Source organism: Lissotriton helveticus, chromosome 9 (assembly GCF_964261635.1).
Source record: "Lissotriton helveticus chromosome 9, aLisHel1.1, whole genome shotgun sequence".
In the NCBI taxonomy this organism is placed as follows: domain Eukaryota; kingdom Metazoa; phylum Chordata; class Amphibia; order Caudata; family Salamandridae; genus Lissotriton; species Lissotriton helveticus.
The window spans coordinates 810879008-810891679 of NC_136070.1; the positions used below are offsets into that span (position 1 = coordinate 810879008).

The following is a 12672-nucleotide window of genomic DNA, read 5'->3' on the forward strand; positions in this document are numbered from 1 at the left end:
CCTCAGCAGAGGAAAGAGGGCAAGGCGAAAGGAGGCCAAAGCACCCCACGCCCATACGAGGCAACAGAACCTCCACCCAAGGTCAACACAATAAGAGGAGCACCGAGGGTGAAGAATAACCTAGAGACTCCAAGGAAAAGAGGAAGAACAAAGGGAAGCCCCTCCACCGGGAACACACCCAGTGAAGAGGGCAACCAAGCCTATCACAGCCAGAAGGCAATAGACCAGACAGAACGGCGCCGTCCGCAATAAGCAGGTGGAAGCAGACAGGGAAACCCGAAGTCACCCAGGAAGAACCATCCAACGTTCTGCAGGGACAGACTGCGCCCAAAAAGGGCGACAAGAACACAAGATCCACCTCATCCCCAGGGAGGAGAGACAGAACTAAATGCAGGGCCCACTGGAAGAAGCGGACAAGGCAAGGATGACTGTCCCACTAAAGCACCAAAAAGGCCCAATGGTGCAGAATGACAGTAGGTCAGCACCGGCAAGCACAACCAGATGCAGAGAGCACCCTGGAAGGGTGCATTTAGGGCAAACCAGACATCAGCCGAAGACAGAGAGCAAAAGAGCGAAGAACGGTCTGGACACGCTCCATGGAGGAGTCCACACACACAGCCCAAAAAGAAGTGGAACCAGACAGAGCCAAGACGCCAGGCCGCAGACAGTAGGCCAGACCAGGCGAACAGCGCAGTCACCCCGGAGAAGGACACCCGTGGGAGCAACTCAAGCCATTCCAACAAGAGGATTGCATCCGCAACATACCGTAATGCCACGGAGAGCAGGGGCCCGAAGGCGACCACAGCTTCCCAGCGCATGACAGAGCTATATAACAGCTACCACTGCCCCACATAGGGCATGTTACGTCCCAAGACATGGGAACCTCTTAGGAAAAAACTTCCAAAGCAGAGGACAACAGAAATACTCGCGGAAAAACCCGCAGAAGGCTTGTCAAGCAGCCAAAGAGAAAAACACAAAAGGTCTAGTCTCAGGGCCAGCATGGTGTAGAAACCCAAAGCAAAAACACACAGTCAAGAAGGGCCGGCCAGCAGCCAACAGAACCACAGTCCCAACAAGGAGGACTCAAATGCACTTGAAGCACACAGACAACACAACTGGGGCGACACGCCCCAACGGAAGAACACCTCCCAAAACCCAGATCAACTCACAGGTCGGGGGGGGGGGGGTAATAGGAGGAGACGGAGGAGGAGAAGGAGGAGTAAGAGGAGGAAGCCCCGCCAAGAATCTCTGAATGGCAGAGTCCACAGGGGCGTGAAACAAAAGAACGCCATCGAAAGGAAGGTCCACCAGCCGTTCCCGAACGTTCTCTGGGAACACACTGTCCCGAAGCCAGGCATGGCGACGAAGTGCAACCGAAGAAGCCATGGCACGACCCAGCACCTCCGAGATGTCCAGAGCGGAGCGAAGAATAAACACCGCCAGCTCCCAGCCATCCAACACATGGTTCCTCAAATCAACACAGGCACCCTCCTGAGACATAAGGGATTCCGCCGAGTCCCTAAAAGAGAAGAATGGAGCAAACCTTTGAAGGGAAGCAGCAGCTCCCTACCACCAGAGCCCTGATGGAGAACCTCCAGAAGATGATCCGCGGGGAAATGGGCAGATGGATCACCCATGCGCAAAATTCCCACAGCCGTGGAAACAGCGCGAGCGAAGGCCGCACCCGCCTCCGTAGGGCCCCGCGGAGGGGAAAGCAGCTCCTCAATAGGCGACGGCTGCAAGTTAAGGCGGCCATCCCCAGAGCCAACCTGAGGAATGAAGGGCCAGGTCCGGGAAGTAGGAAGAAGGACCGAGGACTGGCGGACCTGCGGCTCCTCTGGCGAAGACCGCAGACACATCGAGGAGCCGTCCTTAGATGACGTCGGGGAAAAAAGCCATGACGCGTCGGCCCGTCTCTGGCGAGCATGACACCAGCAAGTGTCGAACCTTTGGAGAAGAGGCGCCTGAGGACGAGTCAACAGCCCGAGCCCGGCCTGGCGCCGTAGAGTCTGCAATCTGAGGCAGGACATCGTCGTCCGACGCCAGGGGAGATGCCGGAACGACTTCCGCCACTGCGCTCGGCGCAGGAAACCGGGGCAGGGCTGGAGCCGGGGCGGTGAGGGAACAGCATCAACCTGACCCCAGACGTGGCAGCCGCCTGCGTGGAGGGGCAAGAGGGACCCAGGGAAGGACGAGGGGTCCCCGGCCAACCTCGGCCTGTGACCGGACGAGAAGGGCCCTCCACCAGCCCCTGTGGCACCACCAGGGCCAGCAGCGGCCGGCACCGAAGCGGCGTCACCTCGGCCTCGGACGAGGCCACCGCCTGTCCCGAGGACCGAGTGGGACTCAGAGATGTGACCCGAGTCCCGGCAACCTCCCGCGACACCACAGGGTGTCCCACGGGAGTGTGCAGCGAAGCAGAGGCGCCTTGGTCCGAAGGAGGGACACCCGAAGGGCTGCATCCCAACGGCACCACATCCTCCGAACCTGGATCCTAACCGGTCGGCGCATGGGCCAGAGCCACCGGCGATGCCGCGGAGGGCCCCTCACACTGCAAGGGATCCGCTGACGTCCCAGGAGGGGAAGGAGGAGGAGAAGCCAGCGAGGCCTGCAAAGCCGCCGCATATGTCTCCATCTGGGCTCTAGTCGCCCCCACACCGGGAAACGGCATATAGGGGGACGACACGCGGGGCCGCACCACCCGCAGAGATCACATGCCCCCAACAGACCGGCCCTCAGGGACAAACTGCGACACTTACTGATAGGCGAGCGATGCTCTTGCGGCCTGGGAGAAGGACGATGGCAGCGGTTTCGAGAACCTTCTGCAGGGGCCGGGCGAGGTGACGATGCCGACCTGGACATGCGGGCTGAGAGAAGTTTCACCCGGCGGTCCTGCCGGGACTACGGTTTCATCTGCTGGCATGCCTCGCAATCAGTGGAGTCGTGGTGTTCCCCCAAACACCACATGCAGATGGGGTCAGGATCCGTCGCAGACATCAGGTGTCCACAAGATGAGCACGTCTTAAAGCCCAAAGGAATTCGCACACTGTTTCCATACACACGCAATAGCGAAAAGTGAAAGGCCTGAACAGGCCCGGAGCACGATCAGGATCCACGTTGTGGCGCGGAAAAGGAAAAAACTGCCGTAGGCGCGCCGGGTGGGACTTATGTGACCACGCTGACGTCACGTACGCGGACAACGCCTGGGCAGAGTCACGTAGTGCCGTCCCCCCAGCGCTTAGGAATGCTGTGGCAAAAAGTTTTCCGGATCCAGTCTCATGCCTGGGGATAATTCTACGTTAAGGAATCTGCGGCTAGTAGTCGCTATCCGATAGTAGTATATGTTTTACATTGCTATGTTTCACTTTCACGGTTTCTAGAATCCTTGGCTAATGCTATTTTTTTTTGTGCAGTGATTGTGATCACCCAGTTCTCTATGGTTTCATGGTGAGTCAAGATAGTTTCTATAAGGTTCCATTTGGCCCACAGCTTCTCAGTGGGCACACTCTATCTTTGCTCAAGCTCAGTGAGATGGGTTTCAGGTCGGGTAGAGAGTTGGGAGTTTTTAATATGTTCAAGTTGGCCCCTGGATCAGTACCTTGCAGTGAAAAGGATTATGTACCACCTGACATTTCAAAAAGTGCTAGGGGCTTCATGGGCTTCTGAAGCTCTTCCATATGCTTTGCCGATGCAATCATTTCTTCTTTCTTAGAGAATATCCCGGTACAGATCATTCATTTCTCCTTTTCTTCCTACATTGTTAAGGATTGCCACTAATCTATGTGGCTTATTTTTGTTTTGCACCAGAAGTAACCCTTTTTAGGTTTTGCAAGTTCCATATGTTCCATCAATTAAGGAGGTCTGTCTTCTGCACTCCTGAATAGGACGGTGATGGATTAAACCCAGATCAGTTGACTGGGGGTGAGTGTTTGTATTGTCAACGCTCCGTCCATCATCACCTTTGGTTTTTCTTTGTTCGCCCTAAGTTGGCAGGGTATGCTCAGACGTGAGTCCCTTGCTCACTTTGCCACTGGAGTCAAGCAAACCCGGCTGAAGACGGCTATAATGCCAGAAACCGGTCCTGGAAAGCTTGATTCCGGTCCAGGGAAGACATGGCTTGGCAGTTCGGGCTGGACTGTTCCCATGAGGCACAGGGTCAGACTGATTTGCATATGGCCATGTCTGAACTGGGGTGGCGGAGTGAGCTAAAGAACGGTGACGGATTAAACCCAGATCAGTTGACTGGGGGTGAGTGTTTGTATTGTCAACGCTCCGTCCATCATCACCTTTGGTTTTTCTTTGTTTGCCCTAAGTTGGCAGGGTATGCTCAGAAGTGAGTCCCTTGCTCACTTTGCCACTGGAGTCAAGCAAGCCCGGCTGAAGACGGCTGTAATGCCAGAAACCAGTCCTGGAAAGCGTGATTCCGGTCCAGGGAAGACAATGCTTGGCAGTTCAGGCTGGAATGTTCCCATGAGGCACAGGGTCAGACTGATTTGCATATGGCCATGTCTGAACTGGGGTGGCGGAGTGAGCTAAAGAACGGTGATGGATTAAACCCAGGTCAGTTGACTGGGGGTGAGTGTTTGTATTGTCAACGCTCCGTCCATCATCACCTTTGGTTTTTCTTTGTTCGCCCTAAGTTGGCAGGGTATGCTCAGACTTGAGTCCCTTGCTCACTTTGCCATTGGAGTCAAGCAAGGACGGCTGTAATGCCAGAAACCGGTCCTGGAAAGCTTGATTCCGGTCCAGGGAAGACAATGCTTGGCAGTTCGGGCTGGACTGTTCCCATGAGGCACAAGGTCAGACTGATTTGCATATGGCCATGTCTGAACTGGGGTGGCGGAGTGAGCTAAAGAACGGTGATGGATTAAACCCAGATCAGTTGACTGGGGGTGAGTGTTTGTATTGTCAACGCTCCGTCCATCATCACCTTTGGTTTTTCTGCACTCCTCAAGCAGATAGCCAAAATTCATTAACTTTTGTTGCGAGTTAGCTTAAGCATGATAGGCATGGTATGGTTCAGTCGCTGCATTTAAAGATGATGTTTTTGTTGGTGGTGATAATATGTTATCTATTTTGCAGGAAGTCATAGACCGAGAATGATTTCCTGGAGATGGGACAGATATGCGGTCACAGTCTGTTCAGTCTCACAAGGTCCTGTTGATATCCCTTTCATGTAGCCGTTTCTTGCCCCAGCCACGAATGGCCTCTAGTGTGGGCAATTTATTTTGGCTGGATAAATTAGTCTAATTGGTGTGGCAACTGATGCTTCATTCCTTGTAACTCTTACGCCAGTTGGGATTCTCTGTATGTGGGTGTGAATTGTGCAACACATATTGCATAGCAGTGCAGAGATCATGCTCACAAAGGTTTTTTTTATGTGGATCCATATTCGAGGATTCACCTGAACATTCTTAAGGAACTTCAAGCTGGGGCAGGATATGCTCATTCATTTCTCTTGAGGCTTTAGTATACAGTTTCTTCCTGTAATTTTTGATTCTGTTGTCTGACTGCCAGTTTTGATACATTGGAAGCTTTTTTAGCAGATATGGCTTGCACGATGTATCCTTTGTTTACCTCCAGCCAGGTTGCCAGGGCAATCAAGTATAGTCGGCTTTGGCCGATTCCTAGTATATGACTCCAGAACTTCTCCTAAATTAGATAGAATTGCTAAGCAGTTACAGGGTTTACTTAGAGTGGTGTGTTTTTCAGTACACCCACCACTGTTTCTTATATTATCCCCAGTCTTTGGTCAATTCAAGATGCCTTTTCTTGCATATTCACTATTTGCCCTCTAATGTAGTTGACTTGGAGGTCAAAGCACCCACTATTATGTCCAACGTCCTGCCCATGGTCCACATTACGGAGAGGATTAGTTGGGCAGGTGGGGCTTCAGATAACGTATGATTTTGTTTGCTCATGCTTAATTCATCTTATAATAGCCTTGTAGTGTGTTTGTACTGCCAGAACAGTTTAGGATAATGTTCAGAATATCAGTAGTAAAGAAAGTGTTATGGAGGGAAATGCAGGTGTCCATCATAGATAGGTTATTTTGTCCTTATGAAACCAGTTATCTCTACTATCTCTATTATTTACTTATCTAGGTTGATCACCAAGCAAGACTGCACTAATATGTTTTTTTAGCTGGCAGGCCGAGGGGGCCTAACCATGTTATGTTGGTTCTGATTGGGTCAGCCTCAGGTGGCTGTGTGAGATTTACTTAAGTATGGGCTCTACCAAGGCTACCGACTGTTCCTTGAGTTAAGTTTGTACTGATCAGTTCAGTTAAAGAATGTTGCCCATTTTTTTAAATAGTCTGTTATCTTGTTTAGTGATGGTGTTTCAGGTTTATGTGGCAAGGGCAGAATCTGAGAAGTAGGCAGCTGCATTTGATGTGGGACTTCCCTTCTGAGTGGGCCAGGCCCCAACAATGGTTAAACCGTATTAGTATTGGAAACTAGAGAAACCACTTCCCTATTGCCTGGGCCCGGTCTTCCAGGGCTCCACCTATTTCCCACCTCGTGCCTGGTATAAGTCCACAGTGAATACCAGGTAAATATAAGTTGTTGTTTCCCTCTAACCCAACCACCCTTCCCCACGCACTTGACTTCAGGGCTGAAGTTATGGCCTACTGGGCAGGTAGAATCACAGTTGTAGACCTAGACAAAATCAGCATGATTTATCTTTTGCAGTTTCCCAAACTTTACAGACAAACTTACAGAATGTAGCAACAAGGTTAGGTTCACTTTAGCAGACATTGGAGAGTTTGTTAAATAAGACATGGACACTGTGAACATTTTGGTGTCTTACAACAGGATCTATGACTCAGTCAAATAGTGGGGGCTGCCTGGGGGTAGCCTGATGCTAAATTATTAGTAAATGTATTTGGTGGTAGTTCGAATGGGTAAAATGTTCAGGGAAGTCACAAGTTACAATCACAAGCAGTCACAATGAATCTGCTAACAGACCACTGGAGTAATTAAGTAAAACAGCCAGTTACAGAACAAAACACAGGCACAGGAAGTGGAAGTGGAAAAGTACAGCGTTATGCTGTGCACTAATGTATTTTCACTTCTTAGTTCCTTTTCAGACTACAGTCCACTGTCGGATTGACTGTCAGCTTGGTTGATGCTCCAATACTGTTGTAGGGGGTCAGTATGTGCTGGCACCGCCCCTTAGATCATGGGCTTAGGTCATTGTTCATAGTGAGGTAAGGAAGAAGGATCAGACACCGGTGCCCTTTAGTGTCCCGTGTAGTGCAGTAGCAGAGCAATAATAGACACCCCTGCCTCTGCTAAACCACCAGATCTCCCGTCACAATCTGTAGCAGGACTGCCTTCTCACCCACCAACTTAAGTTAAGGCTTCTGCTTCAGTCCTTCTCACCCAGGCGGTCGCCGTGCCCATAATCTGCAGTCCGCTTGGTGGTAGCTGTAAACCAAAGCGGGCATAGAACAGTGGCCGATTGGGTAACTGGCAGGGCATTTGCAGGCTAGGCATATGCAGAATGGAAAAGTTGTTGTGGCGTGCCCGTAAAACAACCCCCCGAGAATGCAGAGAGGACATGAGTACACCTGTCTGTTTCAGCGGTTTGTTTCCACAATGTAGAGTAATGCAGTGTAGCTTTGTCACTCACTCCTAAAAGCAGCAACTCTAATAAAAATGCACCAACGGTCTAATGGGATATTAAGAACAAAAACTTTAGTTGCTGCTTTCTCACCAAACGTCATATCATTTGCACTGCAAACATTTTTTATGTTTGTCTCAATTATTCTACTTTTGGAGTTCTTGGAGACAGGCTGAAAGTTTATATTTAGGATATACAAAATATTTTTACATTGGACAGACTACAAATTGGCAAAATCCTTCAGTTAACAGCAAACAGTTGTACATTGCAAGAACACCTTGAACTGAACTTGCAACAATAGTAGCTGCAGAAGGAGCTGAAAACAAAATTCTGTATGTATACTTTTGTTTTCAGACTGCAGTTATATTTCTTCTCACACTCTCCCTTACATATAAAAAGCAACAAATAGCCTCCAAACACCAGTCCATTCAGTGAATATGGACAGTGTCTCAAATTTACATGCCAAACAATGGGAGATATCTGTAACTGAAAAGCATCAGAAGTGTAAGATAGGAATACAAAGCAGAGGACTGAAGATAGTCACATAGTTCTAGGCACAAAAGGTGTGGGGATGAATTCAATCAACAAAAAGCTTTGCAAAGGATTCAACTTGAACAGTATAAGTTATGAGGGTGCACCAATTCAGACAAGATGTTTCTCAGGGGTACTTAAAAGCATTCTTCCTACTGGTTTCCCACATGAGCTTCTGAACGTTTAAGTCTTAAGAAGTGACCGAGGCTTCTCTGCTTTTTTTATTGTTTGAAAAAGTAACAAATTTGAAAATTACCGACCGGGAGGAGGTGCTATGACCTGCTGCAGCTCCACCCTGCTGCGTTAGTGTAGTGCGTTTGACAGAAGCGGGGGGCTTCACCAGGACTCCTCCGGCAGCTAAGGAAGCAGCTGCTGCTGCGGCTTCTTCGTCACTACCGCCGTAGCTCGTGATGAAGGTGATTTTCTCCTCTTTGCCAGGGGTTGGCGAACGGGAACGTGTTCTGGATTCAGAGCTGGATTCAGACTGGGAGCTAACCAGAAGGAAAACAGAACCAAGTCAAGATTTTTTAAACTCTTACTGATATTTTACCAAAAGAGCATTATGATTAAGTTAACAGACGTCCACAAAAGCATAAGGTACAAAGAAGCCAAATATGACAGGAATGGAAAGTATTTTTAATCACAGCATATTTTCTGCCTCAGGATTTACAAGCATTATGTAGACAGAAAAGACAAAATGTTACAGCGAGAAATACCTGCTTATGACCTATTCTGCAAGATATCACTTTACTATAATCAATAATGTTAGCTTCTTTATTGCCTCCAGCTAAGAACATAGCGTGGATTTGTTTTTCTGTATTTTCTTTGCATAAAACTATTAGCACACAAAAACACAGAACATTTTGAAAATGGAGCATAGAGAACAAGTTACTTACCATCGGTAATGATGTATCTGTAAGAGACATATATTAGTTATAGATTCCTTACCTTCAAATTACCCCTAGGCGTCAGACTGGATCCAAAGAATTTTTCTTCAGCAGTACCCCTGTGCGTCAGTAGGTGGCGTTGGTCGACTACGCGCCTGTTGGCGGTGTCGTGGTTATCGGGATGATGTCGAAGTGCCTACTTAGACGCCGCCCTTGGACGCTGATGTCAGTTCTGACACCACTTTCCACGCCACAAGCGCAGCGCCATGAAAGACACTGACCACTGGTGTGCCACATTAGGGCCCTGCAAAGGAGTCCCTATCCCTAAAAGTCAGTTCACAGAGCGGGGAGGATGGGTGGGGCGGTAAGGAATCTATAACTAATATACAGATACATCGGTACCAAAGGTAAGTAACTTGTTCATCTGAAAGAGACTATTAGTTATAGTTTCTTTACCTTAGAATAGATACCCCAGGAATACTAACCACTGAGGAGGGACCGCAAACAAAGTTCACATCAGAAGAATCTGGAGCACAGAACGGGCAAAGTAGCCATCCCTCCGGACTTGACTAGCCTGGTGAACGTGTGCATAGAATCCTACGTGGCCGCATGGACGATGTCAATGAGTGGGACTCCACGTGACAAAGCAGTAGTTGCTGCGGTAGCTCTGGTGGAATGAGCACTCAGCCCCACTGGAGGTTCCTTTTAAACTAAAGTGTAACAAATATTCATACAAAGGATGACCCATCGAGAGATGGTACGCTTTTGCGCAGCTCAACCTTTCTCGGCACCCACATAGCCAACAAAGAGTTGATTGTCCACCTGGAAACCCTTCCTGCGGAGAAGATAGAAAGGCAGCAGAATCCTGTGAATGGGACGCTTATGATGTAACATCACTGTGACTTGCAAACAACACATGGCTCTCTGGGAGAACGACTCACGTGTGGAGGAAGAGGAGGAGCGAGAGCGAAGGGCACACCCACCGAAAAGCCGTAGCGGAGTGAAGGCAGCGGGTTTTCGGCAGCACCAGTGGCAGCGCGGGGTTTTTTACCCGTATTTCGGGCTGAAGTGACCGGGTCTTCTCTGCACCGGCATCGGGACCGGCATCTACAAAGGAGGTGAGGACGCTTCCGAAGGAGGGACAAGACGAGACGAAAGACGCGAGCGCGGCTGCCGATAGAGGCGGCCGCAAAGTAAGAGGCCGGGGGGTTGACCTAGGCAGGTCCGACTAGGTCCGATTCGCCCGCGGTCTTCCCCCCCCTCCCCGAGTGCTCCGCTCGCGACCAGTTGCTTTCGTGGGCTCCGCTCATAGCCCCCTCACTGCCCTCTCTGTCAGCTGTTGCGGGGCCACAGGCTATAAATTGCCCCCACTACCGAAACCTCACCCAAAATCCCCATCTCGCCTCATAGGAAGCTCACCTACGGAGGTTACAAATCAGCTAACTAGCCCAGCAGTTTGCAGGAACTTTAAAAACCCATTGAAACACATAGTCCCCTGACAAACATGATAAACCCGATATCGACCAAAACTGCCATTTTAGGATACAGGAACCAGGAGCAAGGCCTCAGGGGGCCACACCGCAGGGGTTATAATATAAGGCCTATTAAGGTTCAATAAGACTCATTAAAGCTTAATAAGCTATAATTCATCAAATTTATTGCACTTTTTCTTGCTGTTAATTGACCAGAGCACTTTCTTACAAAAAAAAAAAGGGCGACTCTAACAGAAGCACGACTAGTCCCGTAGCTCTTGAGTTGCATAAAATTCAAACAGCAAGAAAAGTCCCGACTTGAAAGACAGGACAGAGAGAGAGGAAAAACACAAAACCAACAAGCCAACAAGTCAAAGGGATGCTTAAATAAAATAAAACAAGCATTTACAATGCAACGGTTTCGCCTTTGGAAAAGTTAGAGCTATTGGCATTGTAAATGACAACATTTTTATTTATGTGTTGGCTTTGACAACATAAATAAATGGCATCGTCATTTACAAAGCCAATAGCCTAATCTCTCGCTCTGCACTCCCACTGCACACGATTAACTAACATGAGCTTGCTCATGTTAGTTAATGTTGGAAAAATCTTTTCACTAAACAAAGCCAAACTGATTGGCTTTGTCAATAGGTTTTTGAAAGTGAAAGGTACTCGAGTTGGTGACACAATATAGTCTCAATTTAACATCAAAATTAACTCGATCATTTACCGTGCGTGGGTGATTAAAAAGATTTCATGATTTAAACAATCACATGTATAATTCTTGCGTCTAGTGCGAGTATTTCCATAAACCCAATGCCCAGCAATCGCTGCCTAAATTCATTTGTGAGTCGATTAGAACATCTGCAGTCACCCAGCAGTTAAATTGCATATGGTGCAGTGCAAACTTGTAATTTATTGAGGCGTAGGAAGGGCCCATTTCGAAACTGAGCAATGCATCTAGAATGGACGCTTCTAGTGCAGATGGTGGCGTCAGTAAAATGCAGCTAGTTATAATCCAGCCGTAAGTCAAAATCGCTTCTTGGGCCACTACTTTTAAATTATTTACAGTCCATATCTTTTTTTTCTGGCTCTCTGCAACAGTGAAAGAGGCTTTCCCAAATAGCTGGCCCATATGGGCCACACATTCTTCTGGCAGGACCTCCATCTCCTTTTCATGAAACTTGACCTTCCTCTTCCAGCTCCAGGTAATCCTTCAATCACAGGTGGTGATCCAGGTGCATTCCTCCCTTCCAACACCTTGCTAGGCTTCTGAGTTATGGCCACACTCTGTATTTCTTAACTTCCTGGTTTGACATCATCATTTTGCATCCAGAATGCAACTTTTCCTTATTTGCAATTTCTCATTAGGTAATCGCAATTTAGCGATTTCCAAAATTGCCATTTCCTAATGAAATTGCAAATCCTTAGGAATTGCAATTAGTAGAAACAGCGGTTGCATACATCTTGTTTAACAATTCTCTAATAGTGATTTCAACCGATTCGCTATTTAGAAATTGTAAATCCTAATATTTGTACATTTGCCCCCCGGGCTGAGGAAAGTGAAGGATGATGATGAAGCACTTTCCTGTATACTCCTCTGCAACTACAAACTACCTGGGTATTGGTCTATGGGAACAGTTTACAGGGAGGGTAATTATGGAAGATCATGAGTAACATACATTTGTGGAACATGAAGCTATCAATTTCAGGGAGTTTTCCATCTTTTTGTTATGGGTGACTTCAAAAAAAGCACAAGGTTTTGTCTCATTGTCTGTATTGTTCATCAAAACAATCTGTGGAAATCAGCCCCATTATTGCTAGCTTCCCACCTATAATGCTTTAGGCAGTTGTTCAGGATATTTCTTTCTTGGCACATTGTGTTTTAGTTATTAGTGTGAATTTTTATACTTCAAATAGATAATCTTTGGAGTGCTTTAGGGAGATTTCTGAGTTGTGTTGGACATTGTGTCTTTCTTATTCCTGTTGTCCACTGGAATCCGAATGTTGTATTTTCTTCTGAGTAGTAAAATTAAAGAAATATATATATATGGTCCTTTCCTTTATTAAAATCTACATGTCCCTGGGGCAGATTAGAAAATAGCTACCTATATTGATTTCACGGTTGAATCCGAGTATGCAACACATAGCTGTAA

General features: G+C 47.9%; 1 protein-coding gene across 20 annotated transcripts in view; it reads right to left on the reverse strand.

Annotated features, from left to right (window-relative positions):
- Positions 1-12672, reverse strand: part of CLASRP (CLK4 associating serine/arginine rich protein) — a 739455-nt gene that overhangs the window by 349604 nt on the left and 377179 nt on the right. For all 20 annotated transcript variants that reach the window (XM_078660953.1, XM_078660959.1, XM_078660947.1 and 17 more), the window contains one exon: positions 8418-8648. In XM_078660953.1, coding sequence (XP_078517079.1) covers positions 8418-8648 — 231 coding nt within the window. The remainder of the gene's footprint in view (positions 1-8417; positions 8649-12672) is intronic.